Source organism: Ostrea edulis, chromosome 3 (assembly GCF_947568905.1).
Source record: "Ostrea edulis chromosome 3, xbOstEdul1.1, whole genome shotgun sequence".
NCBI lineage: Eukaryota > Metazoa > Mollusca > Bivalvia > Ostreida > Ostreidae > Ostrea > Ostrea edulis.
Genome location: NC_079166.1, coordinates 62,626,471 through 62,645,042, shown reverse-complemented (window position 1 = coordinate 62,645,042; position 18,572 = coordinate 62,626,471). Strand labels below are relative to the sequence as shown.

Sequence of the window (18,572 nt, the reverse complement as noted above, 5' to 3'; positions counted from 1 at the left end):
GTTGTGTATTCACAAATTACTACGCCCATCTCGAAATGACATAGAATGTAGTCCAAGAATACTGTAATTGGTTTAAATTTCGCGGTGCTAAAAGATCACGATTTTTCATATTGGTCTAATTACGGTGGTTTTATTTTCGCGGAATTCAAATTTTATTGATTGCTGGTAACTATTCAAAACGTATTGTGTCACACTTGCAAAATGATTGTGGTTGTTTTAATTTCGCGAAAAAAAAATCCCGATCGCGAACATAGCGAAATTAAAACCACCTCTATCATTTCCCCCTTTACAGTAACTCGTTGATTCAACTCAAATCAAATCATGTTTTATCGTATAAACTCGATGTTTTAAAATATTAAATGATAAGGAATGAATTTATTATTTTTTCGCAATGATGCAGTTTTCCGTCTGTTATTCATTCCTTAAGGAACGTTTATTATTATTCCGTCTGGGACCGGGACCGAAGACCGGGTTTTAGTCATGGGACCGAGAGCAAAGACTGGGTTGTAGTCACGGGACCGAGACCGAAGACCGGGTTGTAGTCACGGGACCGAAACCGAAGAGAAGACGGGTTTTAGTCAGTACCTGTTCATTCACTTTAACAGTCATTCCGTGTTTTTTACGATCAACTCAGTAAAGAAAATTCTTTTTAAACACAATTAGATACGATTTCAATGCATAGGCCCTTTAAGAAATAGATACAAGAACCTCGATTCCCTTTGAAAGCCTGTCACTTCGTTTACTCTGTTTACACAGGGCGACCGACCAACTGACAGCGCGTTCTCCATACATGTACCTAATTTTTCATGGGTGAGCGTGTATCTATGATAGGTTAATCTTTCTGTTTATTATGCAGTGTTGTTCATGCGAAATTGAGAAGACATGCCAAAATAATCAGATATTAAAATTTTAAAGATGTTTACACGCTTTCAATTCAGTTCCTTGTCTGTAAATTGAAAATGGTTTCTGTCGTGGAATTCCCCCCTTACGTAATTCACTGAAGTCTCGCGGTATTCATACGACGAGGAGAATGGGAGAACATGTCGATTGAGATAAAATTACAATGTAAATTTACTGCAATCAAATAGCCCAATCTTTGTATTCCGTATTCTCAACTAACGACTTCATTTTTAAAAAATCATATTTGCCTTGTAAGATAAATTTCTGAATAGAAAAACATAATGCAGACCCCCATATATTTTTGTCGCTGTTAGATAAATCTTATCTAGCGTTATAAATCGGTGATATTAGAAAGAATTTCAGGGGGAAAAGCGAAAAAACATCATCTGGAAAACATCTTCAGGAAAATTGAATTTACACAAAACGTATCTCGGAATACCATGTCATTATGTAGGGTATCAATGAAGACATTTTCTGTGATCGGAATTGTACAACGCAAAGAGGGGAACTGTTTATCTTGATCAATGGATCAATCTAAAGAAATGCAAAGATAGAAAATAAAAGATTGGAATAAATGATTCTTTAAAAAGTTGTAAAAAAAAAAACAAACCACCAAACCAATCGATAAATAAAAATTATGAACATTCTTTTAGTACTTTACCAATAGTTCTGGATGGTATATATTTTGTACATGTTTGTTTTTCTTTAAAAAAGTTTTTTTTTTTGTCTTTAAAGGACTAATATTTGTAGATTCTGAAATCATTACGTATTATATTGTACAAATATCTAGCCATGTTAAAAAAGTGTGTTAAAAGTGTTTCGTTGACTTGTCTCAAAACTTGAGATGGCAAACATGTTAGCATAAGTTTACTACAAGAATAAACAAGAGGTTGCATTTAACAAAAGAGTAAATGTATAAATACAAACTCAAATCTGAGAGAGAGAGAGAGAGAGAGAGAGAGAGAGAGAGAGAGAGGTGAGGTCGTTCATCAATGATTGCTTTTGCCAATAGAATTTGCAGGCAGCGGCGGATTGATTGTCTGAGATTGAGTTAGGTCCAATATATCGTACTCTATACGCCTGAATCAACTGATGAAGACGCTGGTCAGTGCACACTTCTTTTTTCATTTCTTTATCGGAATAATGGATTCAACGCTCGGCAGTGTTGAAGTCCTTCTGGACTTAATGTAATACACGAGAAAACAAGAATAAGAAGTCCGGGGTTTTCCTTGACAGCGATGCCACCATCTTGTTAGAGGAGAAAATTATGGGGCAATTCAATGACCACTATAATCGTTTTTCATGTGGTGAATTTTCAAAAGGGATTAAAAGTATTTTAAAGACCAGTTGAAAACGTCATTACTTTATCTGGGTGTCATGTCAACAGCGTGATGGCTTTGATTCCGCGGACGACCACCATCCCGTTCGACATATTTGATATTAGGTTTCTCAATGAAGGATATGGGTTATCATAACTTTAAGTAGTCATGTATGCAAATGGTTTTATCCATTCTGAAATAAAACTATGTCAGAAAAATACGAGGAATATATAAATCAATAAAGAGCTTCTCGGATGTAGTGTTATATTCCTGAATGTTTTTCATCAAAATAAAAAAGTTCTCATGTGTTATCATTCGGTTGTACTGTGAAGAGACGATAGCGGGGTATTTAAATAACAGCACACGGATATTTATACCGCGTAACACAAACACGTTTTCGAGGGGTAATTTCAGTTTTATTGGTCATTTCAAAGTGGATGATCTTAGGAAGCGACACGGTTATTACCATTGTCCGGGGATAGCTGGCGAAGACAAGGGAGAGCATACAGAAAATGTCGTACAAACTCCAAACCTTCGACGCAATCAGTGATCCAAATTCTCTAGCAACAAGCCAAGATGGACTATATACTGCGACATCTGGGTCTCACCGAAAATCAGGATGTTTTGTGTCCACAAAAACAGGATTTATTCTTACTTTTCTTACCATGGCAACGATCGCCATGGTTGGGGTAATTGTGACTTTTGCAGTGCCGAAAAATAACGACCAAAGTGACTGTAACTGCGCAGCCACTCAGGCGCCTGTGGTGGGGAATCCGGACTGCACCACCCAAAGTACCCCCACGACACAAGCTCCGCCCTCTACATCTACATGTCCTGTGTGTGAGTATATTTGTTACCTAAAATAGCACACTGCATCAGGTTAGCAAATTGCAGTACCCTCAGAGACAACGCTGATTTAGTTTCCAAAGACAAAATATTTTTAAAGGAGAAAACGCATGCGCACATTTTACGCGTTTTAAATTTTCAAAAAAAAGAAAAAGAAAAAAGAAAAAAAAAGCAAAACTAACAATAAAATATCACCATTTGAAGAACATGAAGAAATGATTCGGCGACCCTTTTTCTGCCTTATATCACAAAAGCTGAGGAAATTTAATAATTATTCATGTTCCCCGTGTGCACAGAATCCTGCAGAAATTTTAATGTTATGCACACATTTTCTTTATAATTATGTATATTCTATTCGACTCCAGTTTGTAGATACTATCACTAACAGAGCACATAAAAACAGATCATGTTATCGTATTCCATTTAATTCAAATTTTGACTGGTTTTCGTAACCAATGTGCAATTTCATATCGACCTCCCAGAAAACAAACTGAATTGTGTGAGAGAATGCATTGTTCGTCTTACGCATGGTAATAAAATAGCTAAAGGATCGATTCGCTCACTCAAGATCTTTTTGAAGCTTATACAACAGAAATCCGCAAAACGCATTCATGATCACGCTAGCTGATACAAAGATGATGATAGTGAAGTTCTTGCCAGCGATGTGATGAGAAAATCATAGTTGTTTTTGAATGAAATGCATCTGATTTTATACATATCTTGTGTGTGTTCTCATCATTAGAATCGTTATGTGATGATAATCCGAGCATAAAAAACTGGATGTAGATAAAGAGTTCGCTGCTTCACAAAAGGTACATAAAAAAGGCGGGAGAAAATCCAAAAACAAACACAGAAAAAGATAAAATAATAAAACAAAAATATCAAATATAAAAAAATATAAATATGATAATATGTAAAAAAAAAAAAAAAAAAAAAAAAAAAAAAAAAAAAAAAATAAAATAAAAATATTGAAAAAAAATAAAGAAAAATGATAATAAAAACATCATCTACAAACCTTCGGATTTACTTCACACGGAATGATATTGACAATATGCCCTTAGTGTAACGATTTCATTTTCTTGTGCGCTGTAACTGTAAAACTAGTTTTAAATTAGGACCACTTCCAGGCCGATGGCAGCATGGTTTTGAATTTGCTAGCAAAATGCATTGATTGTGCAGCTGAGCTGGAAACACACTGCTTATTGTGGCCCTCGTCAGGTCCCGCTAAACAAAATGATAGAACTCAATTGCAATATACATTACAAAATTCCAATGCTCTAAATTCTTAAATTGTTAGCTAGGAATAAATAAATACCCCCTCAAAAAAACAACAAAAAAAAAAAAAAAAAAAACTACAACAAAAAACCAACCCAACAAAAATCACCCCACCACCAAAAAGCTGTTCTATTTGCGTTTAAAAAAAAGAACATGACATTCGCACAAGTGAATTTGTCACATGTTCTTTTTATCTTTTACTTGGAGGTTTATTGTCTAATAAAATATTTTGTAATTTTTTCATTGCTTGTTCACGAAGGGAATTACTGTATATCGTATATCGACAACGATTTGGTATTTCATAATCTTTATATTTTTTGCGCATGCGCTTTCCCCTCTAACACAAGGAGCACTAACACGGGTATATTTTACTTGATCATACTCAATGGTGGATAAGGAGAAAGTCCAACTTTAGTAGCAGAGTTTGATGTCGTGTACACATAGGACCCTTAAGATTCCGTTTCAACATTGCTGGCGTAGATATATGCTTATAAAAAGCAATTTATAGCCGTGAAATTATGCTGTTCTCCACAACGACTAAAAGTTTACGGCTTCTTACTAAATCGACCGCACCCCATTTTATGGGACCCACCAGCATATAAATCGAAGATCGTCGTGCTGGAACAAGCTCGATGAAATTAGATTCAAATTGTCTATCTCTCTCTCAAATGTATGCAATATTTACAAAAGACAAAACTTGAATCAGGCTGACCAATCAAATGTCCGTCAAGAATGAATCTGTCCGAGACATAAATTGACAGGTTGTTTGGCACTTGATCTGATTAAACGATTGTCTCACGTTTAAAAAAAAGTCACGTAATTTTATCAATGTTGAAATTTGTCAACTGATTCACTACAACGATTAAATGGGGAAAATAAACAACAACAAAATAAACACTCAAAACAACAACAAAACACCCAGAACGAAAATTCAAATCTGAGTCGGCAATAAAGCAAGTCTTTATTTTTCAATGTGATGTTGTTTTATGAATGCATGGGACTGGGTTAAGTCTTCACATTACGAAAGTCGGCTGGGCTCATTTTGGAAAAAGTAAAGTTAAAAAATATATCCGGTTTACGTAAAGTCCGAATATGAATGAGTAATTTTTCATGTTTTGAAGGTCCTGAATGCACCGTGACGACAGCGCACACACCGGATATGACATCAACGACAACATCTTTGACAACCATGCCACCGGAAGTAACAACATCCATGCCTGAAATGGCTAATTATCGTTTACCGACCTCCTTGCTTCCTGTTCACTACACTGTGATACTACGCCCTGATTTCTATTCAAAAAATGTCTCCCTTTTCTCTACACCAGGTTATGTAAAAATTGTGATAAACTGCACAGAAAACACCAACAACATCACGCTACATATCAACAAAATTATATTCGACAACTCAACCGTGAAAGTAAATCATGTAGATGGAAATCCAGTGAGTGTATCCATGGTAACGGAGAATAAAGATCTACACTTCCTGATTGTGCACACGTCTTCAATGTTGATGGCGGGAAATATGTACACGTTCGAAATGAATTTCACAGCAGCGCTGGTGGACGATTTAGCCGGACTGTACTACAGCACATTCGATCGAAACGGAACCACAATGTAAGCTAAATACATACATGTATATCAGATTCTAGGTAGCTATGGTATTCTCTAAGTTCCCTACCTTTCATACCACACAAGGAATTGATTGGTTGGTTGTATATTGTTCAACGTCCCTCTCGAGAATTTTTCACCCATATGGAGACGTCACCATTGCTGGTGAAGGGCTGCAAAATTTTGGCATATGCTCGGCGCTTGTAGTAAAAAGGCCTCTCAGCAGGGAGGGATCTTTATCGTGCCACACTAATCTCGGCTGAGATTCGGCTTGGCTGAATAGTTGGACTTGACGCCTTCACGAAATCTCGGAGCAGTCCTTCATAATTTATGTCTGGAAATTTACTTTCAACTTCGGTCGATTCCAGCAATTATTGTGCACTTAGGTGACACTGCTGTTCGCTTCACATAAGTTACTTCACTATCAAACCAAATCTGTATCACTATTAATGCTGCATTACTTACTGTCTAAGTATGTAAATTCCATAAAATAAACCATTGATAAATTTTCCGTTCAAATGATAACTTCCATGGCGCAACAATCTCCCGAAATAAAAGAGTTTCTATGGGTTTTTTTTTTTGTGGAGATACAATGTATCAGTAACTAGACAATACAGACTATAAGAACTCTTCAATTTCAGGAGATAAAATTTTGCGCCATGGAAGTCATCATTTGAACGGAAAATTTAGTGACTCTTTTTATTTTAGGATTTTCATACATTGTACCTAGACGGTAAGCAATGCAAAATTGATAGTGATAGAGTTAGTATAACAGTGAAATCACTTATTTGAAGCGAACAGCAGTGTCATCTAAATGCACATTAATTGATAGAACCCGCCGAAGCTGAAAGAAAAAATTCCAGACATGAATTATAAAGGACTGCTCCGAGACTCGGTGAAGGCGTCAGTCACAATATTCAGCCAAGCCGAATCTCAGCCGAGATAACGTGTCACACCTGCAGTGACACGGAACCTCGGGTTTTGCGGTCTCATCCGAACGATCGCCCCATTTAGTCGCCTTTTACGACAAGCAAGGGATACTGAGGACCTATTCTAACCCGTATCCTCACGTGACACATATTGTATAACATTTGAACTAACTTTGGTAGGATGTATAAAGCTTTAAATTCGGTTCTTGCTATTTTCACGGTTTTGTTTTTGAAGTCCGTGGTCACACAGGTTTAGATGCAAGGATTTATGTTCATTTTATATAAATGTTGCGGTTGGGTTAGATTCACTGCAGTTTGAATTTCAAGGTTTGACATACAGAGTGAAAATAGCGAAAGTTTAGCGACAGTGAAAATTATACTGTATACATTATAACGTATCAAAGAGTTTATTAAAAATAAACTGACAATTTAGTGTTTGTGTTTACATGTTATCTTATTCGTATGGCTCAGAAGTATTTGGAAATATTGAACTGAAAGTAATCGAGTATTTTAGAGAAGTCTAGAAATTGGCTCTGAAATGTGAGTGTTTGATGAACCCTTCACGTTAAAGTATCATCACAATACTACGAAAGTGAACTGAGGTCAAGCCAGTTAATTTTGGATTTCATTTTCAACCATCTTTTACCAGGTACCTCGCCATCACACAGTTCCAGGCCACGGACGCCAGAAAGTCGTTCCCCTGCTTTGACGAACCGGCCTTCAAAGCTAAGTTTAACATCACACTGGAACGGCGGAATGATACGGAATTCGGGGACTACATTACCCTCTCCAACATGCCTCTGATCGACTCCTACTACACGTAAATAATGTTTATTTCACTGGTGGGACATGGTATATAGAACCTCATATTTAATACCGTATACTAAGTATTCCTACATCCAGTGGGAGAGAAAAATGGATTGTGTACTCTACTGACAATGTCTTGGAGAGAGAGAGAGAGAGAGAGAGAGAGAGAGAGAGACATGGTGGTTGAAGTTTATATCCTTTATGGGAAAACGGAACTTCACGTATTATGTATTACGTATCTCCATGATAAAAAAACAGAACCTCGTGTATTTCTTGTTCCATATCTCCTTATAGAAAAACAGAACCTTACTTATTACGTACCTAATGCTACATATGTCCTTTAGGGGAAATGGAACCTCACGCATTTACTTTTACTGATGTCCTTGAAAGGAAAATAAAATGTAAATTATTGGTTTGTTACTAAGCACTCTATATTTCCCGTACACTGTTCTGAGAGTATTACTGCAATCCAATTGACGATTGTGTGCATGCCAAATGATTTTAGTTTGGGTATTGAAGTTTATCTATCTACTCCTACCATCAATCCTTATCCCATCTTTCATGCAATTAAAACACAACTCCATTGGAAAAAGACAGGTGCATCTTACCGAGTCATGTAAAGATTTAACCATCTTTTACCAGGCAACGAAACCGATACTATACTCTAATGCAGCAATTACGTATTATTTACTTATTTGAAATGTAGACCATAGTATATTGTTTTATAATGTATAGAATGTATAGTTAGATGTGATAGCTTCTGATTATAATCATCATACTGTAACTAGGGAAATGATTGCGGTGGTTTTAATTTCGTTATATTCGCGGTGGGGGATTTTCCCCGCGAAATTAAAACAACCGCAATCACTTTGCAAGTGTGACACAATACGTTTTGAACAATTTGAATTCCGCAAAAATAAAACCACCGCGATTAAACCAATATGAAAAACCCGCGAACTTTTAGCACCGCGAAATTAAAACCACTTACAGTATTTACTTCTTTATTTTGAATTGAATTGGATGGATATATGATAGGAGTAAATAGATAAACTTGAATACTCAACCTAAAACTACTTTTTGGTATGCACACAATCGTCAATTGAATTGCAGAAATACTCTCAGAACAGTGTACGGGAAACACAGAGCGCATAACAACAAACCGTGATAAGTTTGTTGTATCAGGTACCTGTTGGTTTACCATTTGAGGGATATGAGGTAATATTTGTATTTGCAAATGCTTTCATTTATGGTAAATTTAACCTAGATGAAAATTGTGATGTCGGGTCTCTATCGAAAGGCCAGGTAATGGGTGCAAGCTTTTTAGCGTAATGGAACAGGGAATTTAAAATCTAAATCGATGTGCGGCAAAATATCAATATAAGGAATAAGATACCGATGTTAAAGTTTTATAGAGAGGTAGAATTATAGTGCCCGAAGGACTGCAACCACGTGATCAACCGCATGGACGTAAAAATAAGCATTAATTAATTCTCAATCATTTCATCATTTCGCATGTGTTTGTATATTATAGATTAAAAACCAAATTTATTTCCGGGAATCGTCCACCCCCTAACTACATGTATGTTGGTTTTGACAATGATATTAATCATTTATAATTTAACAACAGGGACAACGGTTTCATTGCTGACGTCTTCGCAGAGACGGTTGTCATGCCAACCTATCTTCTGGCCTTTGCTGTCTGTGATTTTAAGTACCTGTCTAACGTCACTACAAACTGGACGGTATGATAACAGTCTATGTCAGTCTTTGGACGGTATGATAACAGTCTATGTCAGTCTTTGGACGGTATGATAACAGTCTATGTCATTCTTTGGACGGTATGATAACAGTCTATGTCAGTCTTTGGACGGTATGATAACAGTCTATGTCATTCTTTGGACAGTATGATAACAGTTTATGTCAATCTTTGGACGGTATGATAACAGTCTATGTCAGTCTTTGGACGGTATGATAACAGTCTATGCCAGTCTTTGGACGGTATGATAACAGTCTATGTCAGTCTTTGGACGGTATGATAACAGTCGATGTCATTCTTTGGACGGTATGATAACAGTCTATGTCAGTCTTTGGACGGTATGATAACAGTTTATGTCATTCTTTGGACGGTATGATAACAGTCTATGTCAGTCTTTGGACGGTATGATAACAGTCTATGTCAGTCTTTGGACGGTATGATAACAGTCTATGTCAGTCTTTGGACGGTATGATAACAGTCTATGCCAGTCTTTGGACGGTATGATAACAGTCTATGTCAGTCTTTGGACGGTATGATAACAGTCGATGTCATTCTTTGGACGGTATGATAACAGTCTATGTCAGTCTTTGGACGGTATGATAACAGTTTATGTCATTCTTTACACGGTATGATAACAGTTTATGTCAGTCTATGGACGGTATGATAACAGTCTATGTCATTCTTTGCACGGTATGATAACAGTCTATGTCATTCTTTGGACGGTATGATGACAGTCTATGTCATTCTTTGGACGGTATGATAACAGTTTGTCATTCTTTGCACGGTATGATAACAGTTTATATCAATCTTTGGACGGTCTGATAACAGTTTATTTCATTCTTTGGACGGTATGATAACAGTCTATGTCATTCTTTGGACGGTATGATAACAGTTTGTTATTCTTTGGACGGTATGATAACAGTTTGTCATTCTTTGCACGGTATGATAACAGTCTATGTCATTCTTTGGACGGTCTGATAACAGTCTATGTCATTTTTTGGACGGTATGATAACAGTTTATGTCAATCTTTGGACGGTCTGATAACAGTTTATGTCATTCTTTGGACGGTCTGATAACAGTTTATTTCTTTCTTTGGACGGTCTGATAATAGTTAATTTCATTCTTTGGACGGTTTGATAACAGTTTATGTCATTCTTTGAATGATCTGATAACAGTTTATGTCATTCTTTGGACGGTCTGATAATAGCTTATTTTATTCTTTGATCATTACAGCTTGTCCTTACAAAAGATACTTCTGAGTTAATGTTTGCGAAAATCCAATTACAAGAGAAATGATTTGGATGAATTGTAACAATGATATAACAACATCTGTATTTTAGATGAATACGTATGCGTCAGATGAAGAATACCGGAAGACAGAGTTTTCCCTTGAGGTTGGAGTTGAAATGCTATGGGGATTTGAAAATTACTTCGAGATCCCATTTGTGCTTTCAAAATTGGGTAGTTATAATTATCATATATTCTGTGAAGGTTTTTTTGGTTTTTTTAATCTATAATACATTGTATTTTTGTTGTTTTCTATAATTTTGGGTATTTTTCAATCTAATTAAGATTAGCTGTTTTGAATCTACTACCGTAGCGGATTCAAAACAGTCAACTTAAATTAGATTAGTTATTTTTAAATCCGTAATTACATTTTGAAAAATGTAAAGTTGTTAATTGAAGCAGTACGCACTGAGGATTTGATACCATTAGATAAATTACACGAATAAATGAAGATAAGGAACATAAATCATGTAATGAATACAATCTAATTAAAATTAGATCCTTTGATCCGCTCATCTACTATCGCTACGCAAGGTACACTTGTGTAGCGATAGTAGATGAGCGGATCAAAGGATCTAATTTTAATTAGATTGGTAATGAATACAACATAAAGAGAAGGGTAAACACAGACCTTGGATAGACTAGAGGTGGAATCACGCTCTGGCGGTCATGAAGCTTAGACCAACTCACTTTTCATCTAAGTCTCATTTTTATAGAAGGAACATATAGTGCAAAAGTGAGACTAGTATAAAAAAGTGAAACTAAGATAAAAAAAGTGAAACTAAGATCAATAAGTGAGACTAAGATCAAAAAGTGAGCTCGTTTACGTTTTATGCCCCTGCGCCAGATGCCTATGACTAGTTAAGCATCCTATAACAATTTCTGTAAATGTCCTATTCCTTGTTCTGACGCCTGTTGACAGACATGATCGCCATTCCTGACTTCGGGGCCGGTGCCATGGAGAACTGGGGACTGATCACCTACAGAACACAGTACATGCTGTATGACCCCAACGTCACCACGGCCGGGATATACCGATTCGTGGCCGTCATTGTGGCCCACGAACTGGCACACATGGTAAACGTATAAATATGTATCACGTGATAAACTTTATCTTTGTAGTCAAAGGTTAAATAGGCTTCTGTCATCCCTTTAATGAGAAGTGTGGATCGTGAAACTTTATCTTTGTAGTTAAAGGTTAAATAGGTTTCTGTCATCCCTTGAATGAGAAGTGTGGATTGTGAAACTTTATCTTTGTAGTCAAAGGTTAAATAGGCTTCTGTCATCCCTTGAATGAGAAGTGTAGATCGTGAAACTTTATCTTTGTAGTCAAAGGTTAAATAGGTTTCTGTCATCCCTTGAATGAGAAGTGTGGATCATGAAACTTTATCTTTGTAGTCAAAGGTTAAATAGGCTTCTGTCATCCTTTGAATGAGAAGTGTGGATCGTGAAACTTTATCTTTGTAGTCAAAGGTTAAATAGGCTTCTGTCATCCTTTGAATGAGAAGTGTGGATCGTGAAACTTTATCTTTGTAGTCAAAGGTTAAATAGGCTTCTGTCATCCCTTGAATGAGAAGTGTGGATTGTGAAACTTTATCTTTGTAGTCAAAGGTTAAATAGGCTTCTGTCATCCTTTGAATGAGAAGTGTGGATCGTGAAACTTTATCTTTGTAGTCAAAGGTTAAATAGGCTTTTGTCATCCTTTGAATGAGAAGTGTGGATCGTGAAACTTTTTTTTAATTTGCAAATTTTAGTATTTGATAATAACATTCATACATACATTCACACACACAGTTTAGTTATAATAAAACTTTATCTTTGTAGTCAAAGGTTAAATAGGCTTCTGTCATCCTTTGAATGAGAAGTGTGGATCGTGAAACTTTATCTTTGTAGTCAAAGGTTAAATAGGCTTCTGTCATCCTTTGAATGAGAAGTGTGGATCGTGAAACTTTATCTTTGTAGTCAAAGGTTAAATAGGCTTCTGTCATCCCTTGAATGAGAAGTGTGGATTGTGAAACTTTATCTTTGTAGTCAAAGGTTAAATAGGCTTCTGTCATCCTTTGAATGAGAAGTGTGGATCGTGAAACTTTATCTTTGTAGTCAAAGGTTAAATAGGCTTCTGTCATCCCTTGAATGAGAAGTGTGGATTGTGAAACTTTATCTTTGTAGTCAAAGGTTAAATAGGCTTCTGTCATCCTTTGAATGAGAAGTGTGGATCGTGAAACTTTATCTTTGTAGTCAAAGGTTAAATAGGCTTTTGTCATCCTTTGAATGAGAAGTGTGGATCGTGAAACTTTTTTTTTAATTTGCAAATTTTAGTATTTGATAATAACATTCATACATACATTCACACACACAGTTTAGTTATAATAAAACTTTATCTTTGTAGTCAAAGGTTAAATAGGCTTCTGTCATCCTTTGAATGAGAAGTATGGATCGTGAAACTTTTTTTTATTTGCAAATTTTAGTATTTGATAATAACACTCATACATACATTCACACACATAGTTTAGTTATAATAAAACTTTATCTTTGTAGTCAAAGGTTAAATAGGCTTCTGTCATCCTTTGAATGAGAAGTGTGGATCGTGATTTTTTTTTTATTTGCAAATTTTAGTATTTGATAATAACATTCATACATACATTCACACACATAGTTTAGTTATAATAAAACTTTATCTTTGTAGTCAAAGGTTAAATAGGCTTCTGTCATCCTTTGAATGAGAAGTGTGGATCGTGAATTTTTTTTTTATTTGCAAATTTTAGTATTTGATAATAACATTCATACATACATTCACACACATAGTTTAGTTATAATAAAACTTTATCTTTGTAGTCAAAGGTTAAATAGGCTTCTGTCATCCTTTGAATGAGAAGTACGGATTGTGGCCCTTATTTATATGAATGGTGGTGCATGAAAGAAAATATAGACTTTGATAATAAGATGCATCAACCAGAATTTAACATGAGGGCATTATTTGTTGAGGCAGACAACCCTTTTAAATGCTTTGATATGGTTCTAGGCATAAGTTGTACAAAAAATACGAAAGAATGAAAGAGGTGACGATGACGAACAGTGCTCAATCTCATAATCCTATAAAAAAAAATCAAAATCGAAAACAAGGCAAATACAAACCCATGGAAATACCAGAGGTATCTAGGAGGAGTAAGCATCCCTTGCTGACTGGTCACACCCGCCGTGAATTCTCTATCTTGATCACCAGAGTAATCCATCGACAAAATCAGTAAGTAAAGAACGGCCTAACAATTGGTATGGGACACGTCAGACAGCATTCGACACAACGACAGGTTTGTTTGTAAATGCGATAATTATAACGACCATAGAATTTGCGAAATGCTGCCTTCAAACGAGATTGACGAAATTTCCGCAACATCCACTTATTGTTCGTTAGTCTGCCGCGGTTTCTAGATCATACGCAAAACATGCTCTCTCGTATCGAATGCGCTGTAAGACACAAATACTATATACAGATGATAACAAATATTGCTACATGAATATGTGAAGTTGACGATGGAGAAGCTGAAGTCATCCCGTTTGTCATAAAGTTGAATCGTTAGTTTCTCTTCAACGACATTGTTCAATATAAACTATCAAATATGAAGGAGATGTGGAAGACTATGGTTTCGTTAATTCCATGTTCATTGGGATATATCGAATCGATATTATGAAAACGAATAGATAAAACGTTGTCGATGTCCCTTACTTTCGAGTTGAAGGCTACATTAAGATCATTCCTTTTCTCGTGTAGAAATTTTCGAATAGATTCTGCCTCATAAAGAAAAAAAAAAAAAAAACAAGTCGGGTAGTAAAAATATACATGACAGATTCTCTGATATCGCTGATGTTTGTTTTGATAGTGGTTTGGTAATCTGATATCGCCCCAGTGGTGGGACGACTTGTGGTTAAATGAGGGATTTGCTTCGTTCTTCGAGTATATCGGAGTCAACTTCACAAGACCAGAATGGAACATCGTAAGTCATCAATATCTGATACTATTTCTCCAATATAATTTTGATTCTATGCATGTACATCGTACAAGTGAATTATAATGAAATCTCGATTACTGAATTTGCCTTGATTAAAGTATAAGACATTAAGGAATTGAGGAATAAAGAATTTTGAAATTGTATCTCTTGAGATTTAAAGAGAGGTGTATTTGTAGCTTGACGCCTTCGCTATAGAAAACATGCATCCCGCCTTTGGAGTGGACAGCTACCCCACATCTAGACCGATATTTGCCTCAAGCGTAAACTCCCCGGCCGACATCGACCGCTTGTTTGACACTATCACATACCAAAAGGTTAGTTCCAATGCAGACCTATATAGAGCGCCAAACTAACATAATCTCAAATAATTAAAGATATCTTCAATTATTTGAAAATATATTGTATCATCAATTCAATTATTGCTCTCTTTAATTGAATTAATGCGCGCATTAAATCAATTATTGCTTTCATCCAATGAATTAATGCGCGCATCAATTCAATCATTGTTGTCATCAATTGATTTAATGCGCGCATTATATCAATTATTGCTCTCTTCAATTGAATTGCAGCTCACATCAATTCAATTGCTGATATCAATAATTCGTTTGAAGAGATCATTAATTCAATTAAAGCGCGCATCAATTCAACTGAAGTATTAATGATATCATCAATTCAATTAATGCGCTCAATAATTCAAAATTGAAAATATCATTAATTATTTGAAGAGATCTTTAATTAAATTATTGCGCGCATCAAATGAATTGATGGTATCTTTTATAATTGAAGATATCTTCAATTATTTGAGTTTATGTTAATTTGGCGCTCCATAGCCCTAAGGTAAAATATGACGTGAAGAAAAACTATCCCCTAGTGGTACAGTATATTGATTCGATTTATTAAAAATTGCTGTAAGTCCTGTTGGGTTTTAATTTACACGTTCCTCTTTCTAGGGCGCATCTGTGATACGAATGATGTGGCATTTCCTAGGGCCTGAGACGCTGCGCAAGGGATTATCTGTAAGAAATAGGACTTATTGCTTTGGAATCTAAAGTACTATTGAGTTTCTATGAATAAAGTCATCGGCCTGTCTTATTCTTACGAGACCATATATGTGATGTGGTTCCTGAGACAGACAGAAATGAAATGAAAATATGAAAGAAAAAATGCACTTTAAAGCAATCGAATTTATGTATGCTCTTCTACATTTTGATTTGGTTTCCTCTTCTTCTTCTTCTAGCTGTGGGTAATTGTATTGAATGATCAGGATGGATTTGCTATATTTTAGAAATATATAAAAAGAAAAGAATATGGAAACGTTCGTCACCAAGAACTATGGCAAGCTTTGACAGAGGTACGTGGATATTTCTCATCCATTGAAATTTCAAATACTGTTTCAATATACGACAAAAAAAATCAACATCTTCAGCAATACATCATATTCTATAAATTTTATTTTAAAAAGATCAGTTTTTGGAAAAATAAAAAAACATCAGAAATTATCTTGATTCTTATTAGTTTCTATGAATACTATCACACACCAGCCAAGATGTTCATGTACCGCATATAGAAAGACAACCGATATTGCTTTTAAGGTACATCAACAAATGAAATCATTTGTAGCTGTGAATTTGCGGGTCCCATGGGACTTTAATGAATGTTGGAAGGTTTGTTTGGACACAAGAATAGTGGGAAAAAATGTTGGGATTTTTTTTTTATATCTACTTCTTTAGACTGCGATGCAAGAATACAGATCCATATGAGTGAAAGATTCTCAAGCGAGACGTTAAACAAGTCACAATCAATTTATCAATCAATCTTGTAGAATATAACTTTGTGAATGACACGATTATAATATTCGTTTGCTTATGATACGTTCTTGATGGTAAAAGTGTCATTAATGTAAAGTAGCACGGAAAACATAATGATTGTAAATATGTCGAGCAAAAGCTAGATGTACAGAACGAATTGCTGGGGTTAAGGATTCTGAACATGATGAATATCAATTTTATATCATCACGTAGAATAGAATCTCTGTTCCTTGTGTATTTAAGAAAAACAGAACCAGAGACATCAGGAATGATTTTTAAAAATAATAGTGATTCCCTGTGCTTAATCAGTGGCCCAAGTAGAGCCTGACTGGCGAGTAAAATGTATTATTATATATAAGTTATGGGACCCTTTTATCCCTTAAAAAGAGCTGTTAGATGACACAAACTATAATAAATCACAGGGAGCTACATTATTCATATCTCCCTCCATCCTGTAAGTCGTCCTCTACACATACATTACGATATTTCACAGCAAGCTGGAGGTGACGGAAAAACCATCGATGTGCAAGATATAATGGACACCTGGATCCTCCAACAGAACTATCCCGTTGTCAAGGTAACCTTCACCAACTCTAACATCCGTGTGGAACAGTCTCGCTTCGTCCTTGGTAACGCCTCCGATGGATACCCATCTCAATTCAAGTAAGTCCCTACCTCCGGAGCGTCCAGGGTCCGGTGTACGTCCGGTCCTTCATTTACAGGTATATTAGTAAAACTTTTTCGTTGGTTCTGAGGAAGGGACGTCCCTAGGACTTCTATCGAATTGTTCGTGTCGTTGGTCATATCGGTGTTTTTCATATATTCTTTTAACGACCTTGTATTCACGGTGTGGATCCGATACTTCTAGGTATCGGGTGTTGTTGGATTTTAGTGCTGTTTTATGATAATGATAATAATAATAGAATTCATCTCTTTTTCGAGGAGACATAACACAAATTCTTAAGTATGTTGAAAATCGTTGATTTTGAACAAACATGATATTTCCCAATAAAGAACTATCTTAAAAATATACACATTTTCTTCAAAATGATTCGAAAAAGTGTTTTTAAAGTTTTTACCAGATACATATTTAATAAATCTATCTTTAAGCAATTATTCTGCTTTTCTCAAAATAACTTCATAGGGAATCACAATATGGTTAGCCACTAATAACATTTTCCCTGTGATTATATTCTTATTCAGTTTCCGGTGGACCATTCCGTTCACATTCACATCGAGTCAAGATCCTTCCTACGATAACAATACCATCTACTGGCTGAACAAAACTGACGCTGGTATGTAGAGCTTAAGTGTTGCTGGGTGGGTTGTATATTGTTTAAAGGGGCATTAACTGTGATGGCAACTTTTTTTACATTCACTATTTTGCCCAAAGAATATAAGAAAAACAATTCTGGTAAATTTCAGCTTGTTTTTGCCGTACATTGCAAATGAAAAGATAAAGAAGAATACCATTGTGTGAATTTGTCAATTATTGAAATAACAAATGAATACCAACTAAAATTGCCTATTATATAATCTTACATAACAATGAATTGGCTGGGCTTACATCAGAGAATTTACTAATAACTTCAGAATGACTAGACAGTGTTTAAAACAGGCTGACTAATCACATGACACAAGTAGCCCAGCCAATAAAACATGTACAAATGCTAAAAAAACACTTAAAAATTGTTCACGCATATCGAGATGCCAACATTGCCGGTGAAGGCCTGCAAAATTTAGGCTTATGATCGGCGCTCACGGCGTTTGTCTGAGCAGGGAGGAAACTTTATCGTGTCACACCTGCTGTGACATGGAGCCTCGGTTAATCATTTCGGTAATGGGTGGGAGGTTAACCCTTAATGCTGTAAATGACGTATATCTGAATTTGTAGTTCTATCATTTCAAATAATCAGTTGCTGTTTCATAGAAAATTGTTCATATTTCAATAGACAACTCTTTCAATTTAAGTGATATCATTAATTGAAAAATAGGGTAAGTTTTTTTTTAAGGTATTCAATGCATAACT

General features: G+C 35.5%; 1 protein-coding gene across 1 annotated transcript in view; it reads left to right on the top strand.

The window, feature by feature from the left end:
* Window positions 1-2,335: 2,335 nt before the first annotated feature.
* The window catches only part of LOC125674911 (aminopeptidase N-like), a 36,240-nt gene continuing 20,003 nt past the window's right edge, over window positions 2,336-18,572 (top strand). The window contains exons 1-12 of the mRNA XM_048912272.2: window positions 2,336-3,059; window positions 5,462-5,954; window positions 7,527-7,697; window positions 9,312-9,426; window positions 10,782-10,902; window positions 11,651-11,805; window positions 14,607-14,720; window positions 14,912-15,049; window positions 15,686-15,751; window positions 16,021-16,086; window positions 17,037-17,206; window positions 17,747-17,838. Coding sequence (XP_048768229.2) covers window positions 2,732-3,059; window positions 5,462-5,954; window positions 7,527-7,697; window positions 9,312-9,426; window positions 10,782-10,902; window positions 11,651-11,805; window positions 14,607-14,720; window positions 14,912-15,049; window positions 15,686-15,751; window positions 16,021-16,086; window positions 17,037-17,206; window positions 17,747-17,838 — 2,029 coding nt within the window. The 5' untranslated portion in view covers window positions 2,336-2,731. The remainder of the gene's footprint in view (window positions 3,060-5,461; window positions 5,955-7,526; window positions 7,698-9,311; window positions 9,427-10,781; window positions 10,903-11,650; window positions 11,806-14,606; window positions 14,721-14,911; window positions 15,050-15,685; window positions 15,752-16,020; window positions 16,087-17,036; window positions 17,207-17,746; window positions 17,839-18,572) is intronic.